The following is a 23,642-nucleotide window of genomic DNA, read 5'->3' on the forward strand; positions in this document are numbered from 1 at the left end:
CTATAAAGTTTCATACGGAAAACAGTTTAGACTTGAGCAATATTTCATCATCATGACCATGACAAGTTGTCCACCAGACACAACCCATGTAGATAACTGGCTTGAACTTGTCTTCTCCCTCTCTCTGTGTCCTCTCCATTGAAGCCAGAATCAAAAGCTTTCCGTCTGAGCTGACTGCTGTTGCATGGGACTCCTCCTCCCTTCATTGCCTGGTTGACTGGGTCAGAAGGATCTCCTGATCATGGCCTGCTGGGATTCCTTCTGTCTTCCTCTCTATCATATGAGCTGTGTGTCTAATAAACATTTAAGATATTTTTTTTAAATTGGCTGGCAACAAAGGCTAGATTCACATTACCAGGGCTCAGAGTTTTTCCTGGTTAGGTCACCTGGTAAGGAGAAACTCATGGCACACTACAGTTTTGCATGGTATGTATCTACTTCACCAGTGATTCAGAACTTTCACGTGCCAAACAATCCAGTCAGAGAAAATGTATGCATGCAACTCACATGAAAGAATTGATCAACTGATTTAGAAACGTTATTTATTTTGGTTGTCATACGTTTTTTTAATCAATGTACAAATCACAAGGATTAAAATTCACATACAAAATGTCACAACTGAATTCATCACAATATTGTCTCCTTTCTATCAATCATCAAAGGAGGAAACAAGAAAATCAAGATCAGAACAGTTTCCAGTTAATAGGCTCTTACATTGCATCATTACTCAAAATGAGTTGTGTGCTTCTCAGAGACATGCCAAAAAGAGCATGCAGCTCAAATTATGTTTGAAATCTGACAGTGTTTCTTCCTTCTATCTTCATGAATTGGTATTGCAAGATGGGGGTTGGTAGTGGTTGTGGTGGTGTTATTGCCACTCCATTAATCTAAATGACATTCCTGCTCAGTTCAACCATGTCCGATTATCTCGTCACAGTGCCAGACTTATCCAGCCCGTCGAACCCCCATTGTTTTAGGTGAATCAATGCTAACTTTAGCCTGTGGCGGCTATAGCAAAGTAATGAAGGGCTGCAGTCACTCCTAGTCCAAGGTAAGAGAAAGATTAAAGAATTTGTCTTTAAAGGATAGAAAACCAGGATATGTATTTCCACTTCAAACTCTCAACTTTGCATCAGTGTTCTTTTCATTCAAAAGTATTGTCATTCATCCTACTTTCTCCATTCAGCCATATTCAATCACCTCCAATATCAGAATTTCATCACAGGAAGCTGTCCTTGATGGCGCCAGGTTTCTCCAGTGCACTTTTCCGGCGAGCGGCAGCTTCCAGGATCTTCTTGCGGGGCCCCAGTTGGATGCGGATGCCCTTGAGGTCGTCGTCGGAACAGAGCATCAGCGCCTCCAGGTCCAGCTGTTCACGGGTGAAGGCTGGGGAGAAGTCTGGCAGGGAGATGGATGAGAGGAAGGCATCCAGCGGGGAGGTCTCCTCATCCTGGTCGTCATCCAGGCCGATCTCCTCCTGGTTCCAGGGCAGGTCGTCGTCCTCCTCGTCCTCAACAAAGCCTGTGTCCTCCCCTTCTGTGTCGAACCCCTCCCTGCGGATGAGGAAGCCCAGGTTTTCATTGTTCCCACTGGGGAAGTCGTCGGGCTCTATCCCCATCTCCATGGAGAAGTTCTTCCTGAAGACCATGTTCCCCAGGCCGGGCCGTTTGAAGATGGACTCCTTGGCTCCTGGGCCATCTCCTCCTTCGTCATCGTCATTAACGTCATCATCAGTGAATCTTCTCATCCCTCCGTCCTCTTCCTCATCGATCTCGTCCTGCTCGGAGAAAACGCCCATGAACTCAGGCTTCCCAGAGAGGGTGCCATTCTCCTGCTTGACGAAGATGACGTTCCCGTCTCTTCTCACCTTCTCCATTGTTCCTTTATCCTTTTTCCCGAATATTCTCTGGAGGGTCCCCTTCGACCGGGCCGTAAGCGAGCCTGAGGTATCAGAGGCAATCAGCTTGGAGAACTGCTCGTTCACACTATTGATGGTGCCCATCTTGGAGAACGACGGAGATGCCGTGCTGGCCTCTGACACTGACCCTTGGTACATCTTATCCATCTTGCTCTTGTGCCTTTTTTTGACCCTCTCACACAGCTTCACCCGCATTTCAGCCTCTTTGGTGGCCTCCTTCTTCAGCCTGGCCACTTTCTTGGCATTCTGGATGGTCTGCTGTGATGCGGCACTGTCCAGGAATCGCACGCAGTCCATGCGGTCGCCCGACGCTGCCACGTCCATAGCTGTGTGGAAGTCGTTGTCCTGGGAGAAGAGGTTGGCGCCGAAGTTGACCAGGAAGCTGAGGATGTGCATGTGACCATTGGTGGCGGCGTGGTGCAGCGGCGTGTTGCCCCAGATGTCGCTCCTGTTGGGGTCCCCTCTGAAAGAACACAGAAACATCTGTCAGTCAATCAACAAACCAATTAATCAACCAACCAATCATACATTTCTATGACAAGATTAGATAAAATATGTTTTATCTCTGTGATTTCTGTTCAGCTTTGGCTCATCATTGTAGGTGTGAAAGGTATGCAGTTGGACAAGTTTTATGTTGTAAGTTAAAAAAAGTCACTCCAGATGAGTACATGGACAAGGCTGCACTGACAAGGCTGCACTGAAGGAAAGCCTTTGTTCAACTAGGAGAACTGACTTTGGTATGTTTGCTTTTAGATTATTCCACAGTTTTTCTGTGTGTATTGTTTTCTAAACACTGAAATGTCATTATTGACTCCCTGATTTGAAGTTATGGAATTCATCTTGATCATTTGTGTAATCATCGCTTTCTGGAATGACGGTGATGCTACCAGATTGTCTTTGTCCCTCTCCTCCACAGAGCAGTCTCAGGTACAGTAGGCCTACTCTACACCTTCACTGTGTGTGTGTGTGTGTGTTCATTTGACAGCTCCCAGTCTGAGGTTTCTTTCTCTTTTTACTCTCGGATCTGAACGGGTCTCTAAGATCCGAACCGGCACGTGTCTGTTTGGGTCTGTTTTTCCACAAGCCTTTTTCAGAACTGGTCTGACTGTCCTGGGTTCCATTCGGAATGGGTATCTGTTTTTTTGTTTGATGAAACATTTCAGATTGGGTGGGAAAGCCACAGATCCAATGCGCAACTTTTTAGACCTGTGAAGACCTCTACCTCAAACCCGGTATCAATGCTGAGGATATGAGAGTGGAGTGGTTTAGACTTCCCCACCCAGGCTCTGCTGTTCATCTTTACCAATACTGAAGTGACAACTAAGGATCAGATGGTCTCCTACAGGGGAAGTACAGAACTGTTTAAAGACTAACTGAAAAGATGCAACACCTTGAAACTGACCAGGGTACAAGGCAATGATGATGGGTTTTATCAAGTACTTTACTAAGACAAAGTCCAGGTATGATGATCTCCCCATGGAAGTCTGTATTAAAGGTAAGGTTACATTTTCTGTCAAATGCAATAACCTATACAGTCTGCCTTATAACATGTATTCATTTTCTCAAAACCTCACTTCAGTAATTTAAATCCTGTATACCTTTGTGTCTGTAGCTGTTGGCTCCCAGCCAGTGATCTCAATTGAGGAGCTGAGAAGGGTAGTTATTGTTCCGAGGTGTAAATCTAAAGGCTGGTATCCAGGACATTGAGGGAACCAAATTGTATGGTTGGTATTCAGAGATATAAAGGAACACTGAGGGATTCTACTCTGCCAAACTAAAGGTCACTCAACAGGAGACAAACAGAAAATTATTTGATAGGCATTGTTCAACAGAGCCCGCTCAATGAAGTGAGGAAGACAGAATTTCACATTCCTAGTCAGCTGTTCCGGTGTGTTAAGTACATATGTGAAGATGAAAATCATTAAGGGATATTTTGGGCGTGCTCTCTAGTGTTTCTCTTGCTGGTTGCTGTCACATTCGTTGAAATGAACGGACCAAGGCACAGCGTGCCTAGAGTTCCACATGTGTATTAAAATGAAACTCAACAACAACAACAACAACAACAACAACAACAACAACAACAACAACAACAACAACAACAACAACAAAGCCATAATGACTGGCGTGCTCACAGGCACTACACAAAAACAAGATCCCAAACTAAGGTGGGAAAAAAGTCTGCCTAAGTATGATCCCCAATCAGAGACAACGATAGACAGCTAGCTGCCTCTGATTGGGAACCATACCCAGCCAACAAAGAAATAGAAAAACTAGAATGCCCACCCAAATCACACCCCGACCTAAACAAATTGAGAAATAAAAAGACTCTCTAAGGTGACAGTTTCTTCTACTGTGGAATATCTGTGACCATCTGCCGTCTAAAATATAAAGGATCAAGTTAAACAGCAGTGGGATGACCTCAGGAAAATTAAAACCTCACCAAGGAACTACTTCTAGTCAAAGATGAATGCATTTTAGCTCATGGTGAGCAAAGGGGTCTCATTCAAGAGAGGGATCGCATCAATGAAGACCTCAACTGTCAGCTGAAAAACCTAACTGAGGAGCAGGATCAGATCAAAGAAGCTGATTGTACTCATTAATCAGTTGTGAACAGGAAGGGGTAAAGATCTTGAAACCATTCAAAAACATTCAGTGAATGTGACTCTAGACCCTGATATGGCACATCACCGTCTCATTCTATCTGAGGATGGAAACAAGTGGAACATGGAAATATACATCAGACACTGCCAAGCAAGAGAGGTTTGATACTTTTCTCAGTGTCCTGGGAGATTTTACTATGAGGTGCAGGTTAAGGGGAAGACTGAATTGGATTTTGGAGTGGCCAGAGAGCCCATCAACAGAAAGGGGATGAGAACACTGAGTGCTGAGGATGGATCCTGGATTTTGTGGCTGAGGAATGTGAATGAGTACATGATTCTCGCAAATCTTCCTGTCTCGCTCTCCCTGAGAGAGAAGCCCCAGAAGGTAGGGGTATTTGTGGATTATGAGAAGGGTCAGGTCTTCATCTACAATGTGGAGGCCAGGACTCATATCTACTCTTTCACCGGCTCCACCGTCACTGAGAAACGATATCCTATCTCCAGACCCTGTGGCAGCATAAAATATAAGACCCATGATCATCTCTCCTGTAGAAGATACTGACACTGACTGATTCTATAATGGATGTCACTGTCTGACAGTTTGAACAAAGCAAGGCAAATTAACTGTTTTGAGAGTGATAACTTTTGCTTTTCAGTTTGAGTGACCTGTAATTTGTTTATCATTACATCTTTTGCATGGAGGTTTACAACTTCAGGAGAAATGTAAATCCAAACTGTATCAATCAATTAAATGTATTTATAAAGCCCTTCTTACATCAGCTGATGTCACAAAGTGCTGTACAGAAACCCAGTCTAAAACTCCAAACAGCAAGCAATGCAGGTGTAGAAGCACGGTGGCTGGGAAAAAACTCCCTAGAAAGGCCAGAACCTAGGAAGAAACCTAGAGAGGAACCAGGCTATGTGTTGTGGCCAGTCCTCTTCTGGCTGTGCCGGGTGGAGAGTATAACAGAACATGGCCAAGATGTTCAAATGTTCATAGATGACCAGCAGGGTCAAATAATAATAATCACAGTGGTTATCGAGGGCACAACAGGTCAGCACGTCAGGAGTAAATGTCAGTTGACTTTTCATAGATTATTACCATGTATTATTTGTAACAGTGAATAACGTGTTTTCTGTATTTTTAAGGTATATTGCAGATATTGTGAAAAACCTTTATCTACACAGTGTACAAAACATTATGAAGACCTTCCTAATCTTGAGTTGCACCCCATTTGCCCTTAAAACAGCCTCAATTCACCGGGCATGGACTCTACAAGGTGTCAAAATTGTTCCACATGGATGCTGGCCCATGTTGACTCCAATTCTTCCCACAGATGTGTCAAGTTGGCTGGATGTCCTTTTGGTGGTGGACCATTCTTGATACACACAGGAAACTATTGAGAGTGAAAAACACAGCAGCATTGCAGTTCTTGAAACACTTAAATTGGTGCACCTGGAACCTACTATCATACCCTGTTAAAAGGCATTTAAATATTTTGTCTTGCCCATTCACCCTCTGAATGGCAAACATACACAATCCATGTCTCAATTGTCTCAATGTATAAACATTCTTCTTCAACCTGTCTCCCCCCTTCAGCTACACTGATTGAAGTGGATTTAAAAGGTGACATCAATAAGGCATCATAGACTGACCAGGTGAATCCAGGTGAAAGCTATGTCATGGAAATAGCAGGTGCTCCTAATGTTTTGTACACTCAGTGTCTATAGACATGTATACATATTAACACATACAGTGGGGAGAACAAGTATTTGATACACTGCCGATTTTGCAGGTTTTCCTACTTACAAAGCATGTAGAGGTCTGTCATTTTTATCATAGGTACACTTCAACTATGAGAGACGGAATCTAAAACAAAAATTATTTGTAAGTAATTAAATTGCATTTTATTGCATGACATAAGTACTTGATACATCAGAAATCAGAATGTTTTTTTTATTTTAATCTTTTTCTCCCCAATTTCGTGGTATCCAATTGTTGTAGTAGCTACTATCTTGTCTCATCGCTACAACTCCCGTACGGGCTCGAGAGAGACGAAGGTTGAAAGTCATGCGTCCTCCGATACACAACCCAACCAGCCGCACTGCTTCTTAACACAGCGCGCCTCCAACCCGGAAGCCAGCCGCACCAATGTGTCGGAGGATACACCGTGCACCTGGCAACCTTGGTTAGCGCGCACTGCGCCCGGCCCGCCACAGGAGTCGCTGGTGCACGATGAGACAAGGACATCCCTACCGACCAAGCCCTCCCTAACCCGGACGACGCTAGGCCAATTGTGCGTCGCCCCACGGACCTCCCAGTCGCGGCCGGTTACGACAGAGCCTGGGCGCTGTGATGGCACAGCTGGCGCTGCAGTACAGCGCCCTTAACCACTGCGCCACCCGGGAGGCCCTCGCACTGCTTCTTAACACTGCACGCATCCAACCCGGAAGCCAGCCGCACCAATGTGTCGGAGGAAACACTGTGCACCTGGCAACCTTGGTTAGCACGCACTGCGCCCGGCCCGCCACAGGAGTCGCTGGAGTGCGATGGGACAAGGATATCCATACCGGCCAAACCCTCCCTAACCCGGACGACGCTGCGCCAATTGTGCGTCGCCCCACGGGCCTCCCGGTCGCGGCCGGCTACGACAGAGCTGACAGAGTCTCTGGTTGGCACAGCTAGCGCTGCAGTGCAGTGCTCTAGACCACTGCGCCACCGGAGCAGAACTTAATATTTGGTACAGAAACCTTTGCTGGCAATTACAGAGATCATACGTTTCCTGTAGTTCTTGACCAGGTTTGCACACACTGCAGCAGGGATTTTGGCCCACTCCTCCATACAGACCTTCTCCAGATCCTTCAGGTTTCGGGGCTGTCGCTGGGCAATACGGACTTTCAGCTCCCTCCAAAGATTTTCTATTGGGTTCAGGTCTGGAGACTGGCTAATCCTCTCCAGGACCTTGAGATGCTTCTTACGGAGCCACTCCTTAGTTAGTTGCCCTGGCTGTGTGTTTCGGGTCGTTGTCATGCTGGAAGACCCAGCCACGACCCATCTTCAATGCTCTTACTGAGGGAAGGAGGTTGTTGGCCAAGATCTCGCGATACATGGCCCCATCCATCCTCCCCTCAATATGGTGCAGTCGTCCTGTCCCCTTTGCAGAAAAGCATCCCCAGAGAATGATGTTTCCACCTCCATGCTTCACGGTTGGGATGGTGTTCTTGGGGTTGTACTCATCCTTCTTCTTCCTCCAAACACTGCGAGGGGAGTTTAGACCAAAAAGCTCTATTTTTGTCTCATCAGACTACATGACCTTCTCCCATTCCTCCTCTGGATCATCCAGATGGTCATTGGCAAACTTCAGACGGGCCTGGACATGCGCTGGCTTGAGCAGGGGACCTTGCATGCGCTGTAGGATTTTAATCCATGACGGCGTAGTGTGTTACTAATGGTTTTCTTTGAGACTGTGGTCCCAGCTCTCTTCAGGTCATTGACCAGGTCTTGCCGTGTAGTTCTGGGCTGATCCTTCACCTTCCTCATGATCATTGATGCCCCACGAGGTGAGATCTTGCATGGAGCCCCAGACCGAGGGTGATTGGCCATCATCTTGAACTTCTTCCATTTTCTAATATTTGCACCAACAGTTGTTGTCTTCTCACCAAGCTGCTTGCCTATTGTCCTGTAGCTCATCCCAGCCTTGTGCAGGTCTACAATTTTTTATCCCTGATGTCCTTACACAGCTCTCTGGTCTTGGCCATTGTGGAGAGGTTGGAGTCTGTTTGATTGAGTGTGTGGACAGGTGTCTTTTATACAGGTAACGAGTTCAAACAGGTGCAGTTCTTAAAGAAAAACTACCAGGTCTGTGAGAGCCGGAATTCTTACTGGTTGGTAGGTGATCAAATGCTTATGTCATGCAATAAAATGCAAATTAATTACTTAAAAATCATACAATGTGATTTTCCGGATTTTTGTTTTAGATTCCGTCTCTCACAGTTGAAGTGTACCCATGATAAAAATGACAGACCTCTACATGCTTTGTGAGTAGGAAAACCTGCAAAATCGGCAGTGTATCAAATACTTGTTCTCCTCACTGTATGTCCATATCAACCTGAATCTAACAATACAATATAATGAACAACACTTGAAAACAAAATAATGAGTCATTAACTGATGTTGTATAATAGCATTCCTATAATAAATGAATGAAAAAGGACTGCCACCAACGTTATCCTCATGAAGAACAAACCAACCCTTCCTTATGGGTTAATTGGTAAGCCATTAAGAATGAAAGTCCTTTGTGCCATCACGACCTCTATAAAACTCCCGATTGCAGTATCTTAGCAACAGGTGATCATTAAACCGAGTTTGTTGCAGTACATCCTACTGCTAACGCCCAACATGGAAATACGCAGCTATGATCACAAAGGTATGATTGACATCATTCCAATCATTATAGAAAAATACACTGAGTTCAATGTTATGAAAACTTCGTAATCCATTGTTTGTGTGATTCAATTAAATAATCAAGCAATTGGTCGGTTGTCATCTTGACAGAAATAAATAAGAGAGATGAAAATCAGGTCTGTTTTTTTCCTGTAGTATGAAAGCAGGGGAAATCTGCCAGGGGAATGAAGGGCTCTATTGTATGTCATTAATTACATGATTCCCCTTGGCTGATTACATATTTGGCTCTGCTTATGGGAAAATGTGGTCTAATGTGGGGGGACAGTTTCAGAGTGGCATGCATGTCTAATGCACAACAATAACATGGGTAAAATGTGACATGGACATACAGTACATTGTAGAATATAGTTCAAATCTCAGAGGCATTCAGTCACCATTTGAGGACGGTGGTTTAAGTTGATAGAGAAACCTGTGAGGTTGAAACCCATGTGACACAGCTAACTGCACCTCTCTCACCTATAAATCCTTAATGAGGGTAGCCTCTAGTAGGTTCATGGGCATCAGGAATGAGGTGATGGGCATTCCTTCTATCACTTGAATGAACAATAAAGTCCACCTTTGCTCTTCGTTCAAGTATTTGTTTTGGAAACAAGCAGCAGTGCTGGGAATAGGATCAGCATTAGGCCACGTCCGGACTTTTATCCTCCAACTGCATCCCTCCCAACAAAACATGTCATCAATATTAAAGGAGATACAATATTACAGTATTCATTGGACTGGTACTATAGGTTTTGTGACTGTTTTGTAGGTTACTGGAGGATGCCTTTATTGTTGTGTTTTAGCAACTCATCAATGTAGATTTGAGATTGGAAATATCCGTTCTCATACCAGGAAGACTTCATCAAGGTAATGACAGTAATGGACAAGGACTAGGAAGAGGTCAAAAGGTAAACCATAACCTATAGCTTCTATCCTTCCTCCTCATGTCAGGCAGAGTTTCTGCTATTTTTTCATTGGATTAGAAGTCAATTGATCTAAACATACATAGGGTAAATTAAATTAAAAGAGGTCCAAATAAATTCACATTCTAATAGTTTAGACTTAGTTAAATCAGTTAACTAATATGAGAAAAATCATTTCTGAATTAGGTTTCAATTGATTGGAATTAGTGATTGTAAAAACGTCACAATAGGTATATATTGCTAATATGCCACTTAACATATTTTGGGATTGTAGGTATGGGAAGGTAGGCTATGACTTCTGAATATCAACTGCACTCACCCTCGGCTACATATAAGTTGAAGGGCCTCGACGTGTCCATGAAAAGCAGCCCATAGCGTAGGCGTCATCCCGTCCTCGTCCGGAGAATTCAGGTCTTTCCTGGTAGCCTCTTTCAAGAGGTCCAGGTAGCCATCGATCGCTGCTTTGTGGTACCTAGACATGTTTACTCTGTGTTTAGAACGCTACACTGTGAAATTAAATAAAAAGGCACGTCTTTTAGCAGAAGAAATCTGGCATTTTGTTCTTCCTTCCAGCGCGTTGGAGCGCCACAATTGCGCATCGGAGATGTGAGTGGTTTGGTCAGAGCGCTGGGCGTCATCATATCGGTGGAACTCACTGCCATAAAACAAAAGCAAAGTCCATTTGGGATTTGTCATGCAGTCCCATTGAGGAAATTCAAGAATCTACAATTGATATGATGAGATAAGTTATTAGGCTACTGTATAGGCCTAGGTCACATGTTGCTAAATGTTGGAATGGCAATGACAGAGACAATATATAGTCAAAATATGTTAAATTAATTGTGCATATATATCAGTAGGCTTTTATTCATAAAATGTCACGAGGTCATAAAACAGGACAGTGGCCATACCTGGCTAGGCGCGCTTTGAACTCAAGCGCAAAAAGAAAGCCGTACAAATCTCAGGTGGCCTAAAGTACTCCATTCCAGTAGATGGCAGTATCGCCCTTTAGAGCGTTCTGAACTCTGACTGACTGCACCACCAAAATTAGTTATTAGGAAGCAGAAATCTCCACAACGAAATTTGACTTATTTATGGCACTGTCAGAGTACACAAAAGCCACTCAGCCACTCATCATGGAATGACAGCAGGTAAACGTACTCCACCACAACCAGTCTCACCGCAAGAAACTCAACCACCGGTTGTTTGAACAGGGTGCTCTGCAGTCGCTGACGGATTTGGCATTCGTACTAGATCGACGCTCTGCGGCCCTAAAGAATCGGAGATGTCCGACAATGGTGCCTCAGCGATCAACCTTCTGTCTTATGAGACACTGGTACACGCCGTGGCAGGTGCAGTGGTAAGGACATCTCAACGTAGTTTGCCTATGTATGAACAGTCCTTTAATAATAAAGACAAGGCCAAAACGTTCGAATAACTACACTGAAATGTTACAACCGGTGCCTCTAGCTAGTTTGTTAGTTAGCATACTGTGTCAGATTGTATCAACTTTGAATTTTGTCGTGTAACTTAGGTTTAACTACCCGTCTATATTCTATATATCATAATGTATTTGCTTCTAGGGTAGCATGACGGCGATGTCCGTCTTCTTTCCTTTGGATACAGCGAGGATCAGACTTCAGGGTGAGTTGTAGAGTAATTGGTGGTACATACTAACTGCTGATAACCATCTTTGTTGTCAGTGTGGTCATACTTGTGTGCTATAACGTTGGACTCTGCACCCAAGGGTCAGTGAGTTCACAAGGAAATGAGTGATGGATATATAGAAGTGGAAACATTGACAAGAGAGACCTTAGCATAACAGAGCTGCAGCCTACTTCCAATGTTACAATAATGTAAGCAAAATGACAATCCCTTTTCTGCCTTCGTTTTCTGTTGCAGTGGATGAGAATCGGAAGTCCAAATCGACTGCCATTCTCCTGGCTGAAATAGCAAAGGAGGAAGGCCTGTGAGTATTGTATGGAACTGTACACCTACTTTACTACAATTTATAATCCACCTTAGATTGCGTGAAATCAATTGACTGGAAAGGAAAGCTGGCCTCGTACCACTGCAATACAGGGCTTTCACTGGGCTGTTGTACCCATAGATCTAGAATAGAGTAGTAGAATGGCCATTCCTTTCAGTTCAAAGCAATGTCCATTCCACCCATTGTATTTCTATGACTACTTTTGTGTTGGGCCAGGAGTTTTCCCCTGTCAGATCACATGCACAGGAAAAACTCCTAGTCCTGGGTTCCCATGGCCCAATGACTGACTTTGTGGATTTCCCTGGTCTTTCTCCCCTCCCAGGTTGTCTCTGTACAGAGGCTGGTTCCCAGTCATCTCCAGTCTGTGCTGCTCCAACTTTGTCTACTTCTACACCTTCAACACGCTGAAGAAAGTCATGGTGGGTAATCAGGGCCGGTCCAGACCAGGAAAAGACCTTCTCATGGGCTTCATCTCAGGTAGGACAACCGAACAGGGACCTTTTAGTGGTAATGGCTAAGTCACTATTAACCTACTGCCACCTATTTTCATGGACTCTAAGTCATTGATGTAGTTATATTAGGGGAGTCTGAGAGGTGATTAACAGAGAGATTCATTGAAGAAAGTAAATTTGACCTCCATATTTAAATGTATTTAAATGTCTTTCTGTTGCCCAAGTTGTGTGTTTCTCCCCCAGGGGCAGTGAACGTGCTCCTGACCACGCCCATGTGGGTGGTCAACACCCGGCTCAAACTGCAGGGGGCAAAGTTCAGGAACGAAGACCTCCAGCAGACCCACTACAGAGGCATCTTTGGTGTGTGTCTGTCTATTTGTGTTATTCACTGTCTCTTTTCAGTACTAATAAAATGTGACTTACTATCATCATACAATGTGTGTTTTCGATTGCAGATGCTTTCTCGCAGATCATAGCCAGGGAGGGAGTGGGGACTCTTTGGAACGGTACACTGCCTTCTCTGGTGCTGGTCTTCAACCCTGCAGTTGTGTTCATGTTCTATGAAGCCATGAAGAGGAGAGCAGGCAGAGGAGGGAGGAAGGTGAGGGAAGGAGAGGAGGGAGCCAACTTTGACACCTCTGTGGCGTGTCTGAGTGTCAGTCATGCTGAAGGTCTTTGAGCCTTTGTTTTGTTTTTGTCTGCTCCTAGATTACATCAGCAGAGATCTTTCTCATTGGCGCTGTGGCCAAGGCCATCGCTACCACTGCGACGTATCCCCTGCAGACCGTCCAGGCCATTCTAAGGGTAAACATCTCTAAATGCACACACCTGCTAACTGAATACTCATAGCAGTGTTTCCCCAACGCTTCCCATCAAACTGTGTCTGATATCATGATTATGTACTGCTCAGTAAAATAAGTCTGTATTTCCTGTACTCACAGCTCATTTTGTTGATTCAATTACTGTCTTTCTATCCCCCCAGTTTGGGCAGCACAAAGCTGAGGGCAAGGGAGGTCTACTGGGCAGTCTCCGAAACATAGTCTACCTACTTATGGACAGAATCAAGTGAGTAGATCTCACACACACAATGGAACTCTTGCGTCTCAACAGTCTGACTACTGCAATGTGGTGGGACACTTTCAGACCGTCTTGTGCCAATGAGTATGTCTTGTGTTGATCCATGGACGTGTTCCCTCCCTGTCCTCTCCCCTGCAGGAGGCATGGTGTGCTGGGCTTATACAAAGGCCTGGAGGCCAAACTGCTCCAGACGGTACTAACGGCAGCCCTCATGTTTGTGGTGTATGAGAAGATCACCGCAGCCACCTTCAAGGTCATGGGCATCAACAAGAAACTGAAGCACTGAGGTGTGAGCGGGCCCTTAGACCTCAACCTGCACTGGCTATACAACAGTGGTCACCACCCACCCTGGTCCCGGAGAGGAGCTCAGAAGGTGTGCCGGGTTTTGTTCCTGCCCAGCAATGAAACCCCTGGTTCAACGTTCAGATTGACCTATTACCACGTATCTGGAACTTGATTCTGGTGTGTTTAGCACTGGGTTATGACAAAAGCCTACACACCTGTCTCCAAGATGAGGGTTGGTGACCACTGGGCTACTGACTCCCCATCCCAACTTCCCTTTCCTCAATCCCAACATACACCTCAACCAGAGATGGTGTCTCTCCTCCTCTCTTTTCCCCTTACACTGAGGTTTATTCCACATACAGTATTGATATCTGTCTTCCCTACGCTGCCAATATGAGTGAATCTCTCTGGAAATGGTTGTACATGGTCTTATAGGAGGTGCCATAACTGTCCAGCATATGCATTCTGTGGCAATTTTATTATACCTGAATGAATGGCATTACAGTTGAAGCTTGTTATGCTTTCTCCACCACTATTACCCTGGAGTGCTGATAACAACTAGCAGTTTTACTAGCCAACTCCTTTTGGCTTAGATGTTGTCTTGCCAAATAGTTGCTTAGAAAGACGATGCCAAAAAACTATTTGCTTAACAAGCTTGGACAATGCCCAAGCGAGTGAAGAGCAATATTCTCAAGAACTTTGAGGGCTTGAGTGAAGCATCAAGGTATTTGCAGACATGGCTATATTCTATTTAAATCTCTGTATATGTCACGGTGCTCCTTCAGCCCTGCGTTAAGACCACTGCAAACCCTTTCCGGAGAGATGTTACTGCTCTTGAAAAGTAGGTGTTGATTTCTCAGTTGGCTGTGACAGTTTGGTGGCTACAGTTGAAGTTGGTAGTTTACATACACCTTAGCCAAATACATTTAAACTCACAATTCCTGACATTTAATCCTAGTAAAAATTCCCAGTATTAGGTCAGTTGGGATCACCACTTTATTTTAAGAATGTGAAATGTCAGAATAGAGTGATTTATTTCAGCTTTTATTTCTTTCATCACATTCCCAGTAGGTCAGAAGTTTACATACACTCAATTAGTATTTGGTAGCATTGCCTTTGTTTAACTTGGGTCAAACGTTTCGTTTAGCCTTTCACAAGCTTCCTACAATAAGTTGGGCGAATTTTGGCCCATTCCTCCTTACAGAGCTGGTGTAACTGAGTCAGGTTGTAGGCCTCCTTGCTCGCACACGCTTTTTCAGTTCTGCCCACAAATTTTCTATAGGATTGAGGTCAGGGCTTTGATGGCCACTCCAATACCTTGACTTTGTTGTCCTTAAGCCATTTTGCCACAACTTTGGAAGTATGCCTGGGGTCATTGTCCATTTGGAAAACCCATTTGCGACCAAGCTTTAACTTCCTGACTGATGTCTTGAGATGTTGCTTCAATATATCCACATAATTATCCATCCTCATGATGCCATCTATTTTGTGAAGTACACCAGTCCCTCCTGCCACAAAGCACCCCCACAACATGATGCTGCCACCCCCGTGCTTCATGGTTGGGATGGTGTTCTTCGGCTTGCAAGCCTCCCTTTTTCCTCCAAACATAACGATGGTCATTATGGCCAAACAGTTCTATTTTTGTTTCATCAGCCCAGAGGACATTTCTCCACAAAGTACGATCTTTGTCCCCATGTGCAGTTGCAAACCGTAGTCTGGCTTTTTTATGTCGGTTTTGGAGCAGGGGCTTCTGCCTTGCGGAGCGGACTTTCAGGTTATGTCGATATAGGACTCGTTTTACTGTGGATATAAATACTTTTGTACCGGTTTCCTCCAGCATCTTCACAAGGTCCTTTGCTGCTGTTCTGGGATTGATTTTCACTTTTCGATTTGCACCAAAATACGTTCATCTCTAGGAGACAGAACGTGTCCCCTTCCTGAGCGGTATGATGGCTGTGTGGTCCCATGGTGTTTATAATTGTGTACTATTGTTTGTATAGATGAATCTGGTACCTTCAGGCGTTTGGAAATTGCTCCCAAGGATGAACCAGACTTGTGGAGGTCTACAATTTCTTTCTGAGGTCTTGGCTGATTTCTTTTGATTTTCCCATGATGTCAAGCAAAGTGGCACTGAGTTTGAAGGTAGGCCTTGAAATACATCCACAGGTACACCTCCAATTGTCTCAAATTATGTCAATTAGCCTATGAGAAGCTTCTAAAGCATGACATTTTCTGGTATTTTCCAAGCTGTTTTTAAATGCACAGTCAACTTTGTGTATGACAACTTCTGACACACTGGAATTGTGATACAATCTGTCTGCAAACAATTGTTGGAAAAATGACTTGTGTCATGCGCAAAGTAGATGCCCTAACCGACTTGCCAGAAATTTGTGGAGTGCGTGAAACGAGTTTTAATGACTCCAACCTAAGTGTATGTAAACTTCCGACTTCAACTGTATGTGCTGAATAGCCTATGTTTGATCTGCTTGGCCATCTGCGGTACGCACTATTGGCACAGGACAGAAAAAACTTTGCTTCAATTACGTACTAGAAGGGGATCCCATTTTTTACTCCTGAAATATTTACCTTGTATTGCCTTTTAATGAAGCCAGTCAACCATTTCTCAGTCTTATGATTTAATTCAGAATACAATAATGATTCTTCTAAATGCTTCTCTTATTTAAAACAAGTTTCCCCCAACCACCTAACAAGGAACAACTCTGGGCCCTAGTTATTATTAAAATACTGGTTTACCATAAGAGTTTAACCTAGAAGAATGTCTGCAAGACAAAAGGCTACTTTTATTTATTTAAGGTGTCATTATAAGATGAGTGTTATGTCATGTTTCACACAACTGTAGCCAGGAATGTCTGTCTATAGAGAAATCGGATAAATACTTTTAAATATGTTTTACATTTAGATAAATAATCCTAATCTCTAGATTGGATCAACATTTTTCCAAGTTGAAAAGCATAGTATACATTTTCTATGCTGTATTGGAATATATCTTGTCTACTTAACTTGCACAGAACATGAAGGGGTTTATATTCAAATCTAAACTAGTTAAATGAAAATGGGCCAACTAGAAGAATCAATACATGTACATTTGGCAGTGATAATTATCATTTCACTGCAGCATTTTGCAATCTATGTAATGTTGTCATGCATTGTTGTCATTGTTCACTGGAATTCTTGAGCCTGTACTTTTTTATGCTAAGTGCCTCCAAACCTAGGAACTAGCGATGGTGGTGGACCAGATCTGTTGATAGCACTGTAAAGACGGATGACACACATCACATACTGACTGTGCTGGTCAGTAGTCAAATCTGTTATGTCTTAAAATCAGTAGTTCATACAACCCATAATCTGCTGCCTTGCTTAGCCTAGACAGTAGGCTATGTATGTAGATTGGATGTTCAGGATGATATGAACAGTATGTGACCTGCTTAGCCTAGACAGTAGGCTATGTATGTAGATTGGATGTTCAGAATGATATGAACAGTATCTGACCTGCTTAGCCTAGACAGTAGGCTATGTATGTAGATTGGATGTTCAGAATGATATGACCAGTATGTGACCTGCTTAGCCTAGACAGTAGGCGATTGCTGTAGATTGGATGTTCAGAATAATATGAACAGTATGTGACCTGCACTAAGAAAGCGGACTGTCTTCCACAGCAATAAATTATACAAGTTATAATAACTGTCTACATTTTACTACATATTTGTTGCACTGAAATTCTGACTTAGTGCATTCGGAAAGAATTCAGACCCCTGACGCTTTACACATTTTGTTACCTTATTTTCAAAAATCTTTTAAACTTGGCAAGTCAGTTAAGAACAAATTCTTATTTACCATGACGGCCTACCTCGGCCAAAACCGGAAGACGCTGGGCCAATTGTGCGCCACCCTATGGGACTCCCAATTGCGGCCGAATGTGATGCAGCCTGGATTCGAACCAGGGACTGCAGTGACGCCTCTTGCACTGAGATGCAGTGCCTCAGACCGCTGCGCCAATCAGGAGCCTTATTCTAAAATGTATTAATTTTTTCCCCCTCAACCTACACACAATACCCCATAATGACAAAGCGAAAACAGGTTTTTAAAAGTGTCTGCAAATGTATTAAATTAAAACATACCTTATTTACAAAAATATTCAGACCCTTTGCTATGAGACTCGGAATTGAGCTCAGGTGCATCCTGTTTCCATTGATCATCCTTGAGATGTTTCTACAACTTGATTGGAGTCCACCTGTGGTAAATTCAATTGATTGGACATAATTTGGAAAGGCACACACCTGTTTAAGGTCCCACAGTTGACATTGCATGTCAGCAAAAACCAAGCCATCAGGTCGAAAGAATTGTCCGTAGAGCACCGAGACAGGATTGTGTCGAGGCACAGATCTGGTGAAGGGTACTAAAAAATGTCTGCAGCATTGAAGGTCCCCAAAAACACAGTGGCCTCCATCATTATCATTATTATTATTCCTAGAGCTGGCTTTCCGGCCAAACTGAGCAATCGGGGGAGAAGGGCCTTGGTCAGGGAGGTGACCAAGAACCCGATGTTCACTCTGACAGAGCTCCAGACTTCCTCTGTGGAGATGGGAGAACCTTCCAGAAGGACAACCATCTCTGCAGCACTCCACCAGTCAGGCCTTTATGGTAGAGTGGCCAGATGGTAGCCACTCCTCAGTAAAAGGCACAGCCTGCTTGGAGTTTGCCAGAAGGCACCTAAAGGATTCTCAGACCATGAGAAACAAGATTCTCTGGTCTGATGAAACCAAGATGTGACACTTGGCATTCAGGCCAAAGAGTTCAGTCTGGAGGAAACCTGGCATCCCTACGGTGAAGCATGGTGGTGGCAGAATCACGCTGTGGGGATGTTTTTCAGTGGCAGGGATTGGGAGACTATTCAGGATCAAGGGAAAGATGAATGGAGCAAAGTACAGAGAGATATTTTATGAAAACCTGCTCAGGACCTCAGACTGGGGAGAAGGTTTACATTCCAACAGGACAATGACCATAAGCACACAGCCAAGACAATGCAGGAGTGGCTTTGAGACAAGTCTCTGAATGTCCTCGAGTGGCCCAGCCAGAGCCCGGACGAACATCTCTGGAGAGACCTGAAAATAGCTGTGCAGCAACCCTCCCCATCCAACCTGACAAAGCTTGAGAGGATCTGCAGAGAAGAATGGGAGAAACTCCCCAAATACAGGTGTGCCAAGCTTGTAGCATCATACCCAAGAAGACTTGAGGCTGTAATCGCTGCCAAAGGCGCTTCAACAATGTACTGAGTAAAGGGTCTGAATACTTATGTAAATGTAACATTTTTTTATTAGTTATACATTTGCAAACATTTCTAAACCTGTTTTTGCTTTGTCATTGTGGGGTTTTGTGTGTAGCTTGAGGGGGGGGGATTGAATCAATTTTAGAACAAAGCTGTAACGTAACAAACTGTGGAAAAATTCAAGGGGTCTGAATCATTTCAGAATACACTGTATGTGGTTATAACAGTCTATTTCCACTTCTGACTTGAGGAATGATTAAGGACGTATAGTAGGACATGACAAGATGTGCCTTGGAATTCATGGAGAACTCTGGGACTAGTATGCATCCTGCAGGTTTTAAATGAATAATAATTCTGTAAATTGCATTGAAATAAATGAAAGCTATGACAGATTAACATCTTTACAGAGCAAATAGTGTTTTTTTTTAGTTAATTCCATTCAGCACAACTGCATTGTAGAATCAGACTTTTACCTGGGATGTTTTCTACCATCTGCGACATTGTCAATGCGTCATTCAATGAAGGTGTCATTTATTATAGGACAAAGGACAATGCATTCTGACACTGGACAGTTTCCATCAACACTTTGGTTAAAACTGCTTATGCAATATTGATGTTCTTAAGTTTAGTTTTTTTGTGGCATAATTTAATTCATGTACTTCAGAAAAGAACATGATAAGTGATCGATATGCCCATGGGGTTAATAATAAAAAGGTTTGATTGGGAAATTAAATCTTGTTATGCTACTATTGTTCGACAGTTTCAGAGCAGACACTTCAAACCGCAACTGTTCACAGAATTTTGTAATAAAATGTAAAAAAAAAATACAAATCAGAGATGAGCTGAAGAATGTAAATACTTCACATAAAAAAAGACACCACAAACCATTAGGAAAGATATGTCTTCTGTGAACCTGTACACCATTTGTGAGAAAGTCCCAAAAGCTGGTTTGTGAATGCTAAAGTCCATGCTGATCCACACTATATAACTCAGCCACTCTGGGAGGAAAATGGAAGTTGAATAAAATAACTTTCTTTATCGTCAAAAACCGACCCGTCAGAACCCGCCTACTCCTTCAGGGCGCTTGGTGTGTTTCTACTTCATTATCAAATAACAGGTTTCAGCGTTAAAGTATTGCTTCAAGTCCATACTGGTATAAGGTGAAAACCTTGGCCTGTACGCATAAAGCATATCAAAGTAGGAGTGCTGATCTAGGCTCCGTTTTGCCTACTAAATCAGAATGAATAGGATGAGGGACCTTATTCTAGATCAGCAGTCTTACTCTGAGCTGCTTTGTCAATACGGGCCATTGTCAGGTTTGTTCTGAGTCAGGTCTGAGGTGGGTGGTGGTGTGTCTCACGACTGGTTGAACTGGTCATCTCCCTGACGTACCAGTCTGGTAGGAAGGAGTACTGAGAGTCTCTGTGGATGGAGTAGGTGACGTCTCGGTGTGGATCCCATGAGAACAGGTGCACCAACCTGACAGAAATAAATAACATAGTTAACTAGAGTCAGAATGTTTCTAGGGAAACTCTTGACTGTATGCAATAGCAAGTTCTCTTAAGCTTTTTTTAATGGTAGCAGAAAGTAAAGGTTATGAGCACTGTAATAAAATAAGTACTTTAAAAGAATCTTAACCATATCAAGCATCACCTTGGATCGTCTTCTGTGACCACACTCTTCACGAAGGACAGGAATTCACAGCAGAAGTTCATGCAGACAGTTGGCTTCCAGCAGTTAGTTTCATTCTGTATGAGAGAAGAGACAACCTCTTAGGACAAACAAGCACGCACATTGTTTTTAAACTCACAAAATAGGCATCCTATATTACACAGACCTACTGGGTTTCTGGTAGAAAAATGTGTATGTTCTTTTTCAGAAGAAAATACAACTGTAATCGTACCTTGATAAGCTGAGATATCTTGGAGATGTGGTAAGTCTCCACAGACACAACCACTCCGTCATGATCACGGAAACCAGCTACGATTCGCGGTACCCCAGGAAGAAAGGACTGGGCCCACCACTTTAGTAGTTTAAACCTGGAAGGAGAACATACACAAGAGAAACATTTTAACTCTCTTGGGAAAATGTTCAAACTGAAGATGTGAGGAGCTAGCCTTGGTTCCAGTTTCATTCTGTGTATATTCATCAGCAAATTTGTCTTTACCAGACAGTGACAACAGAACTGGTTACTGGGCAATTCCATGGTAATGGAATTACGCTGAGACTCAGATTTTTCACTTTAAAATGTATGTCTAACAAAAAACATTTAAAAGTTTAACAAACCATACAACTCTATGCACAGAGACTAATTTTAACAATTTACACTGAGAATTTTACAAATACAGGAAGAACTGTGCAGATATAAAGTTTGGTAACAGAATAAAACTGAAGGAGATTTTACCGTAATTCTGTTACCAAACTTTGCACCTGCACAATTTTTCAAGTAAAAGTTTTTTTTTTATTGTGTAAATTGTTCAACATAGTCAGTGTGCATAGAGTTGTATGGATTGTTAAACTTTTAAATGTTTTTTTTTATTGTGTAAATTGTTCAACATAGTCAGTGTGCATAGAGTTGTATGGATTGTTAAACTTTGAAATCAATGGCTTTTGTTTGGCATACAGTTTAAAGAAAAATGTGAGTCTCAGCAAATTCCGTTAACATGGAATTGCCCAACTGCAGATATCCAGAGATATAAGATTTGGATATGCAGATGTCCAATCCGTCTCCATAATAGGGGGCTAGTGCAGAGCGTATCTGTGGATAGTTTACCTGTGGAAGTTGCTGCGTTGTTTGGGGGTGGAGATTTCCAGTGAGGTCTTCATCTCGATGTAGTTGGCTGGAGGAGACGGGGCCTTGGGGTCTTTGTCCCGACAGTCCACCTCGCCAGAGAACAGCAGTCTGTGCTCGGCTAGCCGGGTCTGGACTACAGTGCAGAAGGCCTCGTTGGTGTTTACAACCCCACCTGGATCTGGAAGACTCTGGGCATCATCTGAAAGAAGGTTACAGACATTTCAAAACAATTCATTCATTCATTACAATTCACCAATTTGGACTATTTTGTGTATGTCCATTACATGAAATCCAAATAAAAATCCATTTAAATTACAGGTTGTAATGCAACAAAATAGGAAAAATGCAGAGGGGGATAAATACTTTTGCAAGGTACTGTAACAACTCAGTGCGTACAGCAAAAGAGGAATACAAGAAGCGATCCTCTACCTGCACAGGTGTACTGTTCAAATTTGTATCCCCAGTACATCATCTCCTCGTGCCTCTCAGTGCGGTTCTCCCGGTCCCGGCGTGCAGCCTCCGTCTCCACCTCACTGATGTACAGTGTCCCCCCCATCCTGGTCACAGCCAGCAGCCAGCCCTCCCGGGTCTCATAAGGCGTGGTCAACAGCTTGGTTAGGTGGCCGCGCCATGTCACAATGTCTACACCTAATGCACTGGTAGGAGAGGTTGATCAAATAATACATGTCTGTCATAACACACAGGAACACACAGTCATTCCTTGTGACTAGGAATCACAGAATTGACTGAGGATATTGTGTGTGTGTATATTGAATATTGTGTCCATCACAACTGATCCCATTCTGAAATGTTTATGGCCTTGATGACTGACAATTAGTGGGCCTATATCTGTATAACTAGACAGAAAGGTGTTGCTACTGATGAATAATGTATCAATCAAAATAACATCTCTTAAACTGACACTAGTGGTGCTTACCATGGGGAAGAAGAAGCAGCTGTGTCCTTCGACTGCAGCTTGGACCTGTTTGCCAGGATCCATCTGAGGATGTGGTCCAGTTTCTCCTTCACCCTGTCGTCCCTCTTGACGAAGCGGCCCCTGTACCCGTCCCTCAAGTCGAAGTTAGGACAACTCTTCTCCGGCTCCACGTAGTAACGCAGCTGCCGGGCATCATTGAAAAACCTGCGCTCAGAGTCCAGGGAGAAATGTCCCACCTCCACAGGCTGTTTGTATAAGGGGAAGTCTCTCTCGTACAGCTGTCGTTGTATGCTCAGGCTCTGGGTTGGGGGGCTAGATGGGGGTGTTGAAGGGCCAGCCGGGTGATGGTTCTGACCAGGTCTGAAGCGCTTGTGTTGGAAATGGCCTCTCCCACTGTCATCCATGTCTCTCTTGAATGTTGACTGGTGGTTGTCGTGGTGATTGGAGTTTGGATGTTGGGGTCTGTGGTGGGACTGGTGGCGTTGGTCCATGGTGATCTAGGAAGAGACAAATATATCTAGTTAATAATCATTCAAATAACAATCTAATAGTCAGTGTCTGACTCAATCTCTTCCAATCTTTCCTTTTTGTATACTACTCCTAATTAAAAGCCCAAAGCAGTCCAAATGTGACTTTCCTGTGTTTTTTTAATATATTTTTTTACATATTGCCACACTTTGAAGTGTGTGAAATTAAAAAATGATAATGCCCTTTTAGCTGTTTTAATTGCCTGAAATGTCAGTCAATTTAGGTGGGATGGAGTTTTAGCCTGCCTGGTGTAGATGAACTAATAGACCAATAAAAAAAGGGAGTTCCAAACCTGGAGAAAAACAGACGAGGTTGGCTTAGATTGCTGACAGGAGGAAGGATGGCGGAAGCGGACACACTGATGTGGATTGGGAATCTAATGGCGGTAGAATTAAGGACAATTTGAA

At 43.5% G+C, this 23,642-nt stretch overlaps 3 protein-coding genes across 3 annotated transcripts; 1 reads left to right on the plus strand and 2 right to left on the minus strand.

Moving 5' to 3' along the window:
• Positions 1-525: 525 nt before the first annotated feature.
• LOC110538752 (ankyrin repeat and SAM domain-containing protein 4B-like) lies at positions 526-10,529 on the minus strand. Its single transcript, XM_036939330.2, has 2 exons — positions 10,205-10,529; positions 526-2,381 (listed from the first exon to the last, which is right to left on the minus strand). The coding sequence occupies exons 1-2, from the start codon at positions 10,363-10,365 to the stop codon at positions 1,220-1,222; spliced, it is 1,323 nt and encodes a 440-aa protein (XP_036795225.2). The 5' UTR covers positions 10,366-10,529; the 3' UTR covers positions 526-1,219.
• A 47-nt stretch (positions 10,530-10,576) lies between these two features.
• On the plus strand, positions 10,577-17,388 carry LOC110486792 (peroxisomal membrane protein PMP34). The gene is made up of 9 exons (XM_021558611.3): positions 10,577-11,245; positions 11,469-11,529; positions 11,788-11,854; positions 12,198-12,352; positions 12,571-12,687; positions 12,783-12,928; positions 13,036-13,131; positions 13,310-13,392; positions 13,543-17,388. The coding sequence occupies exons 1-9, from the start codon at positions 11,171-11,173 to the stop codon at positions 13,688-13,690; spliced, it is 948 nt and encodes a 315-aa protein (XP_021414286.1). The 5' UTR covers positions 10,577-11,170; the 3' UTR covers positions 13,691-17,388.
• A 1,717-nt stretch (positions 17,389-19,105) lies between these two features.
• On the minus strand, positions 19,106-23,203 carry LOC118936310 (decapping and exoribonuclease protein). Its single transcript, XM_090193990.1, has 6 exons — positions 22,708-23,203; positions 22,200-22,426; positions 21,750-21,969; positions 20,880-21,015; positions 20,630-20,724; positions 19,106-20,455 (listed from the first exon to the last, which is right to left on the minus strand). The coding sequence occupies exons 1-6, from the start codon at positions 23,196-23,198 to the stop codon at positions 20,305-20,307; spliced, it is 1,320 nt and encodes a 439-aa protein (XP_090050116.1). The 5' UTR covers positions 23,199-23,203; the 3' UTR covers positions 19,106-20,304.
• Between the last annotated feature and the right edge of the window lie 439 nt (positions 23,204-23,642).

This window comes from Oncorhynchus mykiss, chromosome 12 (genome assembly GCF_057628025.1).
Source record: "Oncorhynchus mykiss isolate SJ-2025 chromosome 12, ASM5762802v1, whole genome shotgun sequence".
In the NCBI taxonomy this organism is placed as follows: domain Eukaryota; kingdom Metazoa; phylum Chordata; class Actinopteri; order Salmoniformes; family Salmonidae; genus Oncorhynchus; species Oncorhynchus mykiss.

Coding starts and splice junctions, on each gene's coding strand:
- LOC110538752 (XM_036939330.2), bottom strand. CDS start 10,365: ATGTCTAGGTACCACAAAGCAGCGATCGATGGCTACCTGGACCTCTTG. Junction 2,382..10,204: donor CAACTTATATGTAGCCGAGG/GTGAGTGCAGTT, acceptor GTGTTCTTTCAG/AGGGGACCCCAACAGGAGCG.
- LOC110486792 (XM_021558611.3), top strand. CDS start 11,171: ATGTCCGACAATGGTGCCTCAGCGATCAACCTTCTGTCTTATGAGACA. Junction 12,688..12,782: donor CCACTACAGAGGCATCTTTG/GTGTGTGTCTGT, acceptor TTTCGATTGCAG/ATGCTTTCTCGCAGATCATA. Junction 12,929..13,035: donor CAGGCAGAGGAGGGAGGAAG/GTGAGGGAAGGA, acceptor GTCTGCTCCTAG/ATTACATCAGCAGAGATCTT.
- LOC118936310 (XM_090193990.1), bottom strand. CDS start 23,198: ATGGACCAACGCCACCAGTCCCACCACAGACCCCAACATCCAAACTCC. Junction 22,427..22,707: donor GCTGCTTCTTCTTCCCCATG/GTAAGCACCACT, acceptor CTCTCCTACCAG/TGCATTAGGTGTAGACATTG. Junction 21,970..22,199: donor TGAACAGTACACCTGTGCAG/GTAGAGGATCGC, acceptor ACCTTCTTTCAG/ATGATGCCCAGAGTCTTCCA.